At 39.1% G+C, this 15,848-nt stretch overlaps 1 protein-coding gene across 2 annotated transcripts in view; it reads right to left on the bottom strand.

The window, feature by feature from the left end:
• SCAF4 (SR-related CTD associated factor 4) overlaps positions 1 to 15,848 on the bottom strand; it is a 76,250-nt gene that overhangs the window by 6,807 nt on the left and 53,595 nt on the right. For both annotated transcript variants that reach the window (XM_067565612.1, XM_067565613.1), the window contains 3 exons: positions 8,507 to 8,669; positions 8,285 to 8,365; positions 7,919 to 8,107 (listed from right to left, as the gene is read on the bottom strand). In XM_067565612.1, the coding sequence (XP_067421713.1) occupies positions 7,919 to 8,107; positions 8,285 to 8,365; positions 8,507 to 8,669 (433 nt within the window). The remainder of the gene's footprint in view (positions 1 to 7,918; positions 8,108 to 8,284; positions 8,366 to 8,506; positions 8,670 to 15,848) is intronic.

Here is a 15,848-nt window from a genome sequence, read left to right as displayed (position 1 = left end):
TCCCAAAAAAGGATATTTTGATAACCTCGTCACCATATCAGTCTTGTGATTGTGCCCATTATCATCTGGTTTACTGTTTCCGTGAACAAAAACTGTAAACTCATGAGACTCCATCTTCTCATATTTGTATCACGCTCAGTACATAGTTAATGCATGCTAATACATATTTCACTCTTTTAAATGTCAAAGAATGCCTGAGAGCCAAAGTAGGTGAGGTGGTATCTTTTTATTGGACCAACTTCTGGAGGAATTTGAGCTTCACTTTTGAGATACACTCAGCTCTTCTTCACTACCACTTAAAATGAAGTGCGCAATTAAGGGTTAACAGGCAATAGTGTGTGCTACACATTATTATAATGAGCCATAAAATCAGTGTCTCTGTTTAATCTATGGTGGGTTGTTTATATTGTGGGACAATTTTACTGTAGAGAATCAATGTGAAAAGTAAAAACTGACTGATTTCTGAAAAGTAATGAGTTTTAAAAGGCAGGTAGATGCCTTTGATTTATATTTGCTATAGGACATTGAAACAAACTTCAGAGACATTAATATGAAAAGAAACATTTTAATTCAATTTTTGAAGTGTTAGCTGCTCAATGATTTCTCATCCTCTCATGCCTGTGTAAAATACAATACAGCACATTGAAAATACAGTGGTGTCCACCCCCTCAACTCCCAGTCTTCTCATGGTGTAAGAATATAAAATGTTCAGCAACTTCCTTTCTTTCCATCTTGGAGCAGCTCATCATCCCAGATTTGACTGAGAGTGAAGCATCTCAGATTTTTTAGCCTTGCACCCTACAAGGTTATGCTATATAATTTCTTTACTATACTGACTCAAGCATTAGACTAATTTTACTCCAAGCCCAAAGTCCATAAACTTCAAGTTTACTGACAACTGCAAAACAATGTGAAAAGAACTGACCTTGCAAGCAACACAAATTAAAAACAAAACCACACCCCGCCCTTAAGAAGTGTCCACTAGTAATTGTGGAGAGCAGTCATGAAAATTTACCTATCCTAGAATGAAATCTATTTGCCCTCCATGACCATGGACAATGGTGAAAAAAAACACACATCTTAACAAAAAATTAACCATAAATGTGTGTGGTTAAAAATTGGTTTCAATTACATATAGCCATTTGTAACTCTCCATATGGGCTTATTACATGCTTCATTCTGCACCTCTTACCTAGAACATGGCTCGTACTAAAAACAGACATTAATTGCCATTATTATATGAGAAGTATATGATGGGTCAGGGTTCATTCATGCAACACATATGGGCAAAAAATACAAATTGCCTATAAAACTTATAATTTATTCATGACTTACCAGCCAAATATACTAAAGTGACAGGAGCTTTAGAAAGTGTATAACACAAAGAGCTCAGCAATAAAATGTATCTGAAATATGTTCTGCAACCATTTTCAATAAGAAACATGGATGTTGCCTCAGTGAAGTAGTGTTACACCTAGTGTCAAAAGCTGCTGTTCTGACACTCATTTCATTCACACATGAGCATTGCTTCAAAATGCTGTAATAGCCTTGTTTTGTATAAGCAGCTTTAGTTCATTATGTTGTCAGGTATAATATTCTAAAACAGTTAATATCTTCATTTTTAATATACTTGTAATGAATTATAAATCTAGATTTCTAGGCCAATGTTCATCTCCTTCCAGCAGTTTTTACAAATCTACATGTTTCTTTCTGGTAGGTTTAGCATCTGTAGCTCTGAGGTAGTGAAAAATATTACATTTGTTTTAAAATCCAAACTCTGGACAATAAGTCCAGATACTGTAACTTTTATCAGAAGAAAATAGGAATATCCATTTTGGCCCAAAAATACACCCTCTTCTGGAGATCTCTGTTAAGATGACATGCAAATACTGAGATTCAGTCTTCTGAGACACTGGTAGAACATAAGCAGGTCAAACGTTTAAGATGGAGGCTGCTGCTAAGATTTCAAAATGTTTAATTTCCAACAATTATCAGATTTTGCACTGCAGATCTCTGATAAGATCTTGACACCTGCTCCCCTCAAAATTGGAAAGTTAAATACTGTTGTGAAATCCTTGAAAATGGTGTTGCATAGTAGAAATTTCTAAATGATGTAATTTAGTCCCTCCCAAAGTCACTATTTCCTTCATTATAATGCTCTCCACAATTTCACTTGGCATAGTTTCAAGTGTTTTCAAGGTTGAGTCTATTATGTCTGAAACCCAGAGGTTCTGTTTCTCTCAGTCTTCTATAGCATCCATTAACATAGGCCAAGATTAAAAGAAGCCTGCATGTCTGAATTTAGGCTGTAAATCCATATTTAGGAACCTAAATAGTTGGCCTGATTTTCTAGTGCCAAGCACTCAACAGCTTCTCCTGAAGCCAACATGAGTTATTGAATGTTCAGCACTTTTGAAAATCACTGTCCTTATTTAGGTGTCCAAATACAAACATCAGAGCCTAAGTTTTAGGCATCAATTTTTGAAAATCTTGGTTACAGTATTTAGCTTTGGCTACCAATATATAAACTATGTTCCTGGTTTTATAAAATATTTGTTAGTGAAACTGAAGCAGGTCATGTGATTGATTTAAGGTAGAATTCAATTACATGAATAGTGTTTGAGAGCTCTCCCTCCTTTACTATACTTCTGATTTGGTCAACTTATCTTGAGAGTTGGTATTGCTACTACATTAAGGGGAAACTAAACGTTTGTTGTACTTTTGTAACAATGGGTTATCACAAAAAAAGCCTACCAGTAAAGTTATGTCACCAGCACCATGTAAATATTAAAAATAGCCCCATAGACTCTTTCTTAACACCCACTCTGTAATACACACTACTGCCTTTAGTTAGCTCAAAATAGAGTGTCATCTTTTCTCAGTGTTTCATTTTATCTTTCTATATTAACATAGATTAGTCTAACATGCAATCAGTCACCTCACTGAAGGTTAGTAGAGGTTGAGAAATATGCATCACAGGTGTAACTGTATCAGGAAGTTCATTAGGGCAAACCCAATGGAAACAGGAGGCAATTTATTTTAGGCTAAAGTGCAAATGCCAGAGTTGGAATTTTGATAGATCTTCATATTTCTACATGTACCAAGTGTTACACAGTATCCCAATTAACATAAATAGGCCATGTCAGAGCCTTTTAACTTCAGTCTCAAACATATGTTCAATAGCAACATGCCCACTAAAGTTGGAACATTTGCTCAATACTAAGTAGTACCACCTAATGAGTCAAGACCACTTATTTTGCAGTAGGCAGATCCATTATCTCTGTCAGGGTCTAAGAATCTGCTTTGCATATAAGAACTTATGAAATCACAGTCCAAGTTATGTTATGAGCAGTTTGGATGAAACCAAAAATATTTAAGTGAAGTTGTGTTTTTACAGTCTTGCTTCAAATTAAAAATACTATAACAAAAGTAGATGTGATCAGGAGCATCCATTGAATTAAAGCAGCCCTGAGGTGATTGCAAAACTTCAAAAACTTTATTTCCTTAACATTAAAAAAAAACCCCAGTGCTTTAGATGTTCTATTCCAAAAAAAGATCTTTTTTCAAAAGGTGGAAATATTCAGCCACTTTAGCAACTGTACTGGCTAAACAGTTCTAAGTGTTTTTTAAACTGGTCCAACTTTATGCAATACAACACATCTGAAATTACAGAGAATTATATTATATGTAGTTGGTTGTTAAAGTTTTTATTTAAAAAACTGTTCTTGGATACAGACACACCAAAATCCAGCAAAAAATGTATTTTTTCATTTTAAAGCTGAATTATCAACACCTGAACGCAGAGCTACAATGACATACTGCTACTAGTATTAGGGCTGTGTATCAATTTTTCTTCCAAGATTACTTTTTTCTATCTTTACATGAAATGATTTGGGCAGCTAAAGGTGAACTGTTTATTTGATTAAATATATGTTAAGCCCACAGATCTTCAAGTAGTTCAAATCATAATGGAGACCCACAGTGCACAACAAGGGTCCTTTGAGAAAAATTATGTACAAAAAATTCAGACACAATATGACTATAAAGGGTAATTAGATCCAAAACTGTGTCTCTAGAAAAGGGAACTACACTGCAGGTGTGAGCTGGATTGGTGACTGGTGTGACAGGACAGAACAGAACATAATTATGACATCACTGTAAAACAGCATAAGGAAGCTTACAGTAATTAATCCATTTAAAATCTTTATATACAGAAAACATGTATTGTTGTAAATCAGACAGATAAATAAACTTCATTTTAAAGTTACAAAAATATTAGAAGAAAGTGGCTGCCTTTATACAGATTACATTTAAAGTATTCCTGGGCAAGATCATTAAGGTTAGACTTTTATGAGCATCTCGTCAGGACAATCTTCTTTCCTTAAATTCAGCTGGCTGAGATATGTTCTTCCATGTTGTCCACATTGTTGAAGATCATTTCTTCATTTTTTTTTCCAGATCACCCCATATTCCCCAGATGGAACTTCATGATGCTCTTGAAAAATCTGAAAAATCTTTCCAATCTATTTAATTCCCCACTACTCTCAATTCTGAAGACCCACCTCATGACCCAGAAGCTGGACAGGGCTTCACATTGTACTTGTCAATGTCTATGCAAATAGCTACACCTGATATTCAAGAATGAAAGGTATTAGTGTCTAAAATGTTTGATGCTTCTTGCCTGCTTCTCTCCATGTCAATGGGCTGTATACAACCTGTTGCATTATGTTCTACTCTACTCTTCCCATTCTGATTATAAAAGGCACTCCTTCACTATCCTAAGTGAAAGAGAACACTATTTTCAACTCCCACCCAGTCCCCTCCTTGTCTAGTGAACAAGATACCAGATCTGGCTCTCTCACACAACAGTGCTGAACTCAATCCTACAGGGCAGTGCATTTTGAATATTCCTTTTTTAAGGGTGCGAGAATTTCAGTTGTATTTAGTGACTGAAAGTTTTGAAAAAGAAAAACCAACTAGGATGTTAATTTTCGGACTTGAAAATTGTAAAATGCATGCATCTCTCTGTATATGTTTATGTCTACTGCTACTATAATGTTTTTTGTTTCTCATCTGCATGTTACAAAGTTTTCCTGAGTTGCCTGTAGTCAGTATAGAAAGTTCCTGCATAATTTTTTGGTATATATAATCTCTATCTTAAAAAGGACACCTATCAACTTGAAATAGTAATTTTTAGTAGTGGTAAAGTAGGGACAGGTGTAGTAGTACCTCAAACAAGCCTGCCTGAAAATTTGTGCTTTTACAATCACTTTATAAAAAATGCTTCTTCTCTCACCCCCCATTCCCCTTCCATTTTGTTGCTCAGTAAATGTCCTGAATGTTGGGATAAACTAATCTGACTGTATGGTCAGTGTCACAATTTTTCCTGTATGCAAAGTACTGTCAATGCATGAAGTTAAACTGATAAAAATGGAAAAAAAACATTTTTTTAACTTCTTTCAGAATCAATTTCTCTAAGCTCTTTCACATGTATGAACAGCAAGTAAAAAGATTTAGATGTGTTTTGATTATTTTTTAAAAGCGGACTGTCACTTGAATTTACTTTCCTTCATGAAACTGATTTTTTCACTAAATAAAATCCCTTATATACTAAGTCATACAGTAATCTGTACCATGCTATAATAAATGTAACAGTTTTGAGTAAAAGATCTAGGTTACATGTTGTGATAGATTTAAAAAAAAACACCACATTTTTATACTGTCAATTATAAAAAAAAATTTAAAAAAATTGAGCCATCAAGCTGTCCACATGCCTTGACTGACTGAATAACCCAAGTAAGTGATCTTATTACTATAACCATCATCCTCTCTCAAGCCACATCTTCCCTACAGTTTGTTACCCCCTACTTCTCACACTGGCCAACATTTTCACAAGTGACTATTGATTTTGTGTGTTCATCTTGAGGCATCTTAAAGCAGCCTGATTTTCAGAGGCTGCGTGCTTGGCATTTTCTGAAAATCAGGTCTCCAAGATATCTCAAATTTTGAGTTTTCAAGTTCTGGTCTACACTACATAATCAAGTTGATGTGAGGCAGTTTACATTGACCTAATCATGTCAGTGTACACACTACAGCCTTGTCTGTCAATGTAAGTGCCCTACTATGCTGGCATAATAACTATCTCCATGAGAGGTGTAGGGCTTATGTTGGTGTAAGCAGGTTGATGCAGTATCTGTGTACTTAACATGGGCTGTTGGCCATCTAAAGCTGGGCAAGTAGAGCCCAGATGCCCCTGGCTCCCCGCTGGGCTCTGCCCTCAATGCTCCCTGCTGGCCTGTGGCCCAGAGGCTCCCCACTGAGGGAGGCAAGAGGTGGGGGTCAGCTGGGAGCTGCGTGGAGCTGAAAGCCCTGGCTCTCAGCCCCCCATATTGCCCCTCTTCAGTTAGTGGAAGTGCTCCTAACATAGATTGACTTAGGTTTTAGTGTAGACATGCCCCAAGGTGGGGCATCCAAAAAAATCACTAGTCACTTTTAAATATCTTGGCAATCACGTCCACTATTAGATTTTTCAGAGTATGGTCCATATCCTTCTATTTCTGTAATGCACACAGCAAATTTCTAGACATTATATTAAATAAAGTTGTTCTTGATTACAAAGAAGAGTTTGGCATGAATGTTAACTCCCATAACCAAATTTAAAAGACAGTTTGTTGCAGTATAAGTAATAATTAAGGCTGCGAGTCTGTCACGGAGGTCCAGATTCCGTGACTTTCTGCAACCACCGTGACTTCTGCAGCTGCAGCAGCCAATGCAGTTGGCCTTGGGAACTGCTGGGGCAGCAGTGGGTCCTGGGAGCGGCCCCAGGAAGTTGTCCCTGGGGGCCTCAGAGCAGCGAGTGCCGCTGGAGCAGGGGCCAGCCATTTCCCCACCCCGAGCAGCGGTGCCCCAGGAACAGGTAAGATTTAATCTGGGGTATTTATAGTAAAAGTCTTGGACAGGTCACGGGCTGTGAATTTTTGTTTATTGCCTGTGATCTGTCCAGGACTTTTACTAAACATACCCATGACTAAATCTTAGCCTTAGTAATAATCTATTTTTATTTTAATCAGTTTGAAAATTAGAGCCAACTTTTGAGTGCATACATGGTACAATGATCCACATTGACAGAAACAAGCAAGGGCTATGTGAAAGACATTCTTAATGTACCCTTAGAAAACTAAATTCCCTTTAAAATCTGAAGCTATTCACATGTAATTAAAAAAAATTAAGTAAACCAACTTTGATATATACAAAGCTAATGTGTTTTCATATCTCCTCTCCTATAAGGTAAACATTTAATAAGATTTAACACTTAAGAGATTATGTACCACTGGCAGTTATTAAAAGTTTGCATAAAACAGAGATGGGTCATAATTACCATTTCTGTACACAAAAAAAAAATATACCACATGTTCAGATTTTTTTAAATTTATTTTCAAGAGAACAGCATTCCTCCAATGGATGTGTACCATTTCCTCCATGCACACAGAATTCAAGTCTAGAGCACAGATCATGTCATCGGACCCAAACACCTGGATGCCATAAATATATCTTATTTGGATGAGTGTACATATTTGCTGGAACTGACTAAGCATTAGATTCAGTCAGTCAGTCCCATACTTTATCCAAGATTTAGAAGTAGATTAACAAAAAAAGGGTCTCCATTTATGAGAAAACAAAAGAAAATTAAAGTTTAAATGCTTGCCCAAGCAAATGTGTAAAAAGGCAAGTATTGGCCAGGCATAAGCATGACAGAACTTTCAGTATACAACTTGCTCTGAACTGCTTTAGTGTCTCACATTTTAAACAAACAGCAAGGAAAGAAGCATAAAAATCCTAGTTTAAGAAACAATTTTGTTTTGTTTTTTAAAGTAAACAAACTGAGCATAAGTTGAAAAAAAATAAAAAATGAACTTACCAAGAAGTGGAATGGGTTGGGTGACAGGCGGAGGTATGTTAGTAGGTGCTACCGGTGGTGGAACAGTCCCAAATATTTTGGAACCATCATTAGTTTCAGCATTCCCTCTCGATCCAGAAACCACGGTTGGAATGGGATTTCCAATAGATAAGTCTTTTGTAGTGTCTTCATTTATGCCAGCCACAGTAGCTGAAGAGCAATTACATTAATATATGAAAAGTTAGATGTAATTTTTCCTGCATACACAATTCCTTCTCTCTATAGTCCCCTTCATTAATGTACACACACACACACACACACACACACACACACACACACACACACACACACACACACACACACACACACACACACACACACACTTACAATTTGGGATGCTTATTCCTGGAGTGTGAGGAACAGATACCGGAGGTGTTATAGGAGGTGGTGGTCCAGGAGGAAGAAAACCTATATGAACAAACACAAAACATGACACAGTTTAACACTATATATACTTACACCATATTTTAATTCTGCAGTTTTATTGCAGACACTTTAAATAGTTATATGCTTAAATCAAAGTATAGTCTCTGAAAGTACTTAATATACCTGGAGGCAAATGCATTGGATTGAATCCAGGTCGTAAAAATGGAGGAGGCGGTGGTGGTGGTATACCAGGGCCAAACCCAGGAGGAGGGATGCCTAAAGGAGCCGTGAAAGTAGGTGGCTGAAGTGCACCAACTACAGGAGGACCAGATGGATGTGGTGGAACCTACAGAGAAAGGAAGGCAGAGTTAGCCCCAAAACTACATGCATTTGGCAAGAAACAGTCTGCTGTGTTTACTTTGTTAGACAAGACAAATCACAAATTTACTGTCAAAACTGAAACTGATCATAGATGACTGAGGTTTTACTCAAATATTGGAGAACACACAAAACAACATCACATTAAATTGGAGTTCTGTTCTGAAAAGTGACTAGATAAAAATAGCACCTTATGAATAAGGATACGATTTGGTCACAGATTCCATGACTAACAGATCTCTGTGACTACTTTGGCTCCAGTTGTCAGCTCTGGGCAGCTGGGGCTCTGGCTTAAGTCCCACTGTGACCATACCCTGAGATTTTGTATATTTCCCCCCCATAACTGTTCCATGAATTTTGCTTACTTTTATTGTGACAAAAATCGTACCAATACTTATGAAGCAAATCTATCGTGTGTGTATTCAGTCATAGAATTGTTGTGATGCTAGTGGATGCTAGCTAACTGCTAAAACGGTTTGTACTTTAAAACTTGACAAAAGCACATATGAATCACAGAACCATGGAGTTTGAAGAGACCGCAAGGGTCATTTAGTCTAGCCCTCTGCCAAGTTGCAGGATTTGTTGTGTCTAAGCCATCCAAAACAGATGGCTATCCAGCCTCTTTTTGAAAACCTCCATTGAAGGAGATTCCATGACTTCCCTAGGCAGTTTGTTCTATTGTCCTACAGTTCCAAAGTTTGTCCTGAGATTTAATCTAAATCTGCTATATGTTGTTTGAACCCATTGCCTCTTGTCTTGCCTTCTGTGGCAAAAGAGAACAATTTTTCTCCATCTTTGTTACGGCATCCTTTCATGTATCTGAAGACCACTTTCGTACTCCCTCTTAAATCTCCTCTTTTCTAAACTAAACATATCTCGTACCTTCAGTTTTTCCTCATATGGCTTGAATTCCATCCCTTTGATCATTTTTGTCCCTCACCTCTGGATCCTTTCTAGTTTCTCTACATCCTTTTTATACAGCGGTGACCAAAACTGGACACAATACTCCAGCTGAAGCATAACCAGTGCCGAATAGAGCGGTACTATTATCTCCCATGACTCGCACGCTATGTCTCTGTTAACGCAATCCAAAATTTCATTTTTTTTTTTTTTTTGCAACAGCAAAAAAAAAAAAAGGTTGTGATCCACCACAACTTCCCAATCCTTCTTAGCAGTGCTGCTGCCAAGCCGGTTATCCCCCATTCTGCATTTGTGCATTTGGTTTTTCTTCCCTAAGGGCAGCACCTTACATTTGTCTTTGTTTAGTATCATTTTGTTGAATATAGCCCAGTTCTCCAATTTATCAAGTTTCCTTTGAATTATAGTTCTATCCTCCAAAGTGTTTGCAACCCCCTGCCCCCCAGCTCTGTGTCAGCTGCAAATCTGATCAGTATGCTCTCTATTCCTACATCCAGGTTACAAATAAAGATGTTAAGTAACACCAGGCCCAGAATAGATCCCTGTGGAACCCCTCTTGAGGCCTCTTCCAGTCTGACATAATTCTATTAATACTTACTCTGTTTGTGGTTGTTGAATCAATTATGTATCCATTTAATATTAGTTCAATCAAGCCCACATTTCTCCAGCTTACTCATGAGAATGTCATATGGGACTGTCAAAAGACTTGCTAAAGTCGAGATATATTACGTCCACTGTATTCCCCCTATCCACCAAACCAGTTGCCTGGTCAAAGAAGGAAATCAAGCTGGTGATTTGTTCTTGGTAAATCCATGCTGGCCGCTAGTGATCAGCCCTTCATCCTCAGGTATTTGCAAATGGAATGCTTTATACATTGCTTTCATAGCTTCCCAGGTATCGAGCTCAGACTGACTCATCTACAGTTCCCCTGCTCCTCCTTTTCTCCCTTTTTAAAAGATGGGCACTATTTTAGCCCTTCTCTAGTCTTCCGGGACCTCTCCTGTCATCCATGAACTTGCAAATATTGCCAATGGATATGAGATTTCTTCAGCTAATTACTTCTGCACACCCAGGGATGAAAAGTATCAGGCCCTTCTCACTTGAATTCACTCAAATTAGTCAGAAGATCTCTGACTTGCTCTTTACTTATCCTGATCTGCATCTCTTCCTCTTTATTGTCTATGATAACTTCACTAATCATCTGGTGACATGTTATTTTTTGTGTGAAGACTGGAAAAAAGTAGGCATTGAGTAGCTCCAACTTCTTATCCTGTTACCAGCTCACCACCTCCACTGAGCAGCAATGATCTTTCTTTTTTGTCTGATATATTTGTAGAACCCCTTCTTATTGTCTCTAACATTTCCTGCCATTGTAACTCATTCCTTGCATTGACTTTCCTGACTTTGTCCCTATGCTCATGCTATTCCCATGTATACATCCTTAGTGACATGCCCCTCCCTCCATTTTCTGTATCCATTCCTTTTGGTTTTTAGATAGCTAAAATGCTTCGCGTGCAGCCACATTGGTCTCCTGTGGCTCTTCTCATCTTTCCTCCGCATTGGAATAGCTCGATGTTGTACTACACCTTTTAGGAACTGCCAGCCCCCTTCACATCCTTTTCTTAATTGGTCTCTCCATGGGACCTAGCCTACTACTTCTATGAGTTCGTTGAAATCCGCCTTTTTGAAGTCCAGTGTTGTTGTTTTGCTGTTCCCATAGCCTCCTTTCCATTGGATCTTGAATTCTACCAAATCATGATCACTTCCTCCCAAATTTCTGACCACATTTGCATTTACAACTAATTCATCCCTATTGGTCAAAACCAGATCCAAAATAGATGACTCCTTATTTATTTCCTCAACTTTCTGTATCAGGAAGTTGTCCCTTACACATGCTAAGAACTTGCAGGATGTATTATGGTTTGCTGTATTAGTCTTCCAGCAGGTATCAGAGAAGTTAAAATACCCCATTAACACTAGCTCATGTTTGTTGGCTAAATCTTGTTACCACCTTGAAGAATGCCTCATCCAATTCCTCTTTTTGATTTGGTGATCTATAATAGACCTCCACCATAAGATCACTACTATTCTTTTCGCTTTTTATCCTCACCAGATACTCTGAATAGGTCTGCTGCTCACTTCCTCTTGGACCTCAGAGCAAGTGTATACCTTCTCGATGTACAGTGCAACGCCACCTCGTTTTTTCTCATACCTATCCTTCCATAACAAGCTATATCCCTCAATGCTGATACTCCAATCATGGAAGTTGTTCCACCAAATGTCTGTAATGCCAATTAAATAATAATTTTCTTCATATACCATGACTTACAGTTCATCCTGCTTGTTCCCCAAACTCCTTGCATTGGTATACAGGCATCAAAGATATTTTGCAGACTGCCCTGCTTTTCTTCTTGCCTCTTTGATGCAGTTGTGATTTCTAGTCCCTTCTCCAGAATTTAGTCCCTTCCCCTTGTCTTCACTACTTGAGCCTAGATGAGCATTGGACAGATTTTTATCACCAATCACAAAACCTAATTAAAATCTCTCTCTATCAGGTTAGCCAGATGATGACCAAAGATGCTCTTCTTAGTATTTGATAGATGGATCCCATCCCAGCACAGTAATCCTTTTTCCTGTCACATCAGCTTGTTATTGGAGAAGCCAAAGCCCTCTCACTGACACCTGCATAGCCATGCGTTTACTTCCATGATTCGACGGTGCCTGCCTAGGCCTTTTCCTTCGACAGGGAGGACAGATGAGAACACCACTTGTACCCCAAACTCTTTTATCCTTCTTTCCAGAGCCATGTAATCTGCAATGATCTGCTCAAGGTCATTCGTGGTGGTATCATTGGTGTACATGTGGGTAAGTAGGAAGGGGTAGCGGAACAAGGCCTTGATGAGTCTCAGCAGAGTCTTCAACATATCCTGAAGTCAGGCTCCAGGAAAACAGCACACTTCTTGGGATTCCTGGTCCAGACAGCAGATGAATATTTCCATCCCCCTTAGAAGGGGGTCCCCAACCACCACTACCACCCTTCTCCTCCTCTTGCACTGTCCTAGGAACCCCCATTCCTAGGACAATGCATACCATGCCTTCCGACAGGGGTCTCCTTCTGATCCCTTCTTTCAGATGACTCCAAGGCATTCTCAGCAGTAGTACCTGTGCCGATAGAGGTAAGAAACCACTTTCAGGCTATCGGTGATGGGGGTATACTGATTCTCCTCTTCCTTTTGGAGGTCATACACTGCCAATTTTCTTCTCTGCTCTTCAGTCCTCCCGGCACTGCCCTTTCCCATTCTTCAGAATGCTATGCCTGCAGTACCAAATCCTGACTTTTCCAGGAAGTCTTCATTTTCTCCGATGCAATGCAAGGTTGATACTTAGGCCTCTAGTCCTTTAACCTATTCTTCCAGTATGGAGACCAGCTTGCACTTTGTACAAACGGAGTCACTTTTATCCTCCTCAAGAAAGAGGAACATGGCACATCCTGGGCTGGTTACAGCAGCTGATCCCTCACTATTCATATTTCCTTCCTTGTAATGTATCAAGAGCTTCTTCAGATGATGTATTTACTGTTCCCAGAAGCCTGAAAGACAAATAAACTCTGTGCGCTCTCTCCCTAGGTGAACTCCCAGACAAACTCCCTCTGTTTGCTGTTCACTAGGTTCATGACTGGCTGCCTTTTTATAAGCTGTATTGCTTCAGCACACAAAGAGGGGAGATCCCGGTCCTACTTGCTGATTGATATAAAACATGAAGATCACATTGTTCTTCATGAACCTGAATGACTTGTCACCAATGAGAGGCAGAAAATGAAGGCAGGCATTCCTAATGGCCCTGAGTTCCTAAAGGTTGATGTACAGACTGGTTTCTTGAGATGAACATCTGTCTTGGCTTCTATGAGCATTGAGATGAGCTCCCCATCCCAAGAGGGATGCATCATTCATTAAAGTGACTGTCAGGATCGGTTGGAAAAAAAGAAAGCCTGCACCAACATTGTGATGATTTTTCCAACAGTGTAGGGAATCTTTCATCTGTCATGGAACTGAAACCTGTTTGTCTAAGCTGCGTGTGTCTGAGAATAGACTGTTCTGACCCACCCCTGGAAGCAAGGAACGTGTAACCTTGCAGGATTGTTACAAAAATTCCAAACTTCCATGTGATCTAGGTGTTGGAGGCAGTTTCTCACTGAGGCTTGAGGACTCCCTTGAACAGTCCTGTCTACATCTGACAATGTTATGAATCTATCCATGGGAGCATCGGCTGTGGCCGTCAGACAAATCCAAGGACACCCCTATGATTTGTATTTTCTGTAGAGGGGGTCAATGTAGATTTTTTTTTTTTTTTACACTGAGTTTAATTCCAGGAACAGAGAAAAGGTCCTCTGAGTGGATCACAGCACTGCTTTGTAAGACCGATCCGTGAACTGCTAATCACCGAAGTGTGGGAATACCAAAATTGCCTCTTAAGAAAGGTAAGTGGCCACCATTGCAAGAACCTCTGAAAACACTCTTGCTGCCAAGGAGAGTCTGAAGTGGAGCACTCTGTACTGAAAGTGATCCTAGGCTATAAAAAAAACACAAGTATTTTCTGAGAGATGGGCGTATTGCTATAAAGAAATACATGTCTTGCAGGTTGAAGGCCAAAAAACTATCCCGTGAATTTATTTAAGGAATTATAGCTGCCAGATTCAGCACCCTGAACTTCTGAGACTTTACAAATTTGCTTAGTGGCCTTAAAATCTAAAATCTGTCTCCACCCTCTTTTTTTCTTCAGTATGAGGAACTACTCTGAGTAGAAACCCTTCTCCTTGTGTTGAGCAGGAATAGGCTCTATCATTCCTAAATAAAAAAGGGCATTTATTCTCTGTCTCAGTAAGGGCTCATGACAGAGATCCCTCAAGGAGGATGGGGAATAGGGTAGACAGGAGGGAGGGAGGTAAAGTGGATGGTGTAGTCCAATGTTACAACCTCCAAGACTCATTTGCCTGTAATAATCCATTGCCGTGCATGTTGAAAGCAGGAAAGTCGGTCTCCAAATGGGGCAAGATGGGCAAATTGTTGCAGTTGGTGAAGTAAAAAAAATTAGGAGGATTTGATCCCTCGACAAACCTGTCAAACTGGTGTTTTGATATCAGCTGAGTATTAAGGCCAGTAGGTGGATGAGTGGTTCTTTTCGTCTGGAATTTTTCTTTGAGGTTCAGTGCATCTTTGGAACCCAGAGAACTGGATTGGACAGGATCTCTGAATGATTTTTGACCTATTTTCTTTTGTTTGTAGCAGGGTAAATTCTCAGAAATCATAAAGTAGCTTTGGAGTCTTCCAAAGTGTGCAAGGACTCATCTGTTATTTCTGAAAACAACTTCAGACCAAAGGGGGGGGTCTTCTGCAGAGTTCTGGACCACTTTGGGAAAACCAAACAGTAGGAGCCAGGATGCCCTGTGCGTAACTACTGCCACAGAGATGGAATGGGCTGTGATGTCTGTCACATTTAGAATGGTTCCAGAGGGGTAGCTGTGTTAGTCTGTATACAGCAAAGTCAACGAGAGTTCTGTGGCACTTTAAAGACTAACAAATTTAATATTTGTAGACATAAGCTTTCGAGACTTAGCTCTCTTCTTCAGATGCAGTAATACAGAAAATAGGTAACAGAGGTATCTTACAGGTATCCAGGTGCATTGAGAACAATGGGGGAGGTGGAGTCCGGTACTTAAGACCTAATGACGACCATTGAGAATGGGTGAGCAAAGTAATTTACCTTCAGTAGTGAGACAGCCATTCCAAGTCTCTGTTTAAACCCAGTTTGAATGTGTCAAGTTTGCAGATCATTTCTAATTCAGCAGTTTCTCTTTGAAGTCTGTTTTTGGAGGGTTTGTTTTTTTTTTTTTTTTTTTTTAAAGAAGTACAGCAACTTTCAGGTTAGAGACAGAATGCCCTGGGGAATTAAAGTGTTCTCCCACTGGTTTATGGATGTTGTTATTTTTTATGTCTGATTCGTGTCCATTTATCCTTGTGCATAGTGATAGTCCAGTTTGGCCAATGTATATGGCAGAGGGGCATTGCTGGCACATGATGGCATATATAACATTAGTGGATATGCAGGTGAATGAGCCCCTTATGGTGTGATTGATGTGGTTAGGACCAGTGATGATGTCATTAGAGACGATGTTTGGGCAGAGCTGACAACGGGGTTTGTTTCAGGGATAGATCCCTGGGTGGGATTTTTT

The sequence above is a fragment of the Emydura macquarii genome, unplaced genomic scaffold, assembly GCF_026122565.2.
Source record: "Emydura macquarii macquarii isolate MOO-44397 ecotype Brisbane River unplaced genomic scaffold, CSIRO-AGI_Emac_v2 contig_2681, whole genome shotgun sequence".
In the NCBI taxonomy this organism is placed as follows: domain Eukaryota; kingdom Metazoa; phylum Chordata; order Testudines; family Chelidae; genus Emydura; species Emydura macquarii.
The sequence above is the reverse complement of the archived record's forward strand: the minus strand, read 5'-3'. Positions and strand labels throughout refer to the sequence as shown.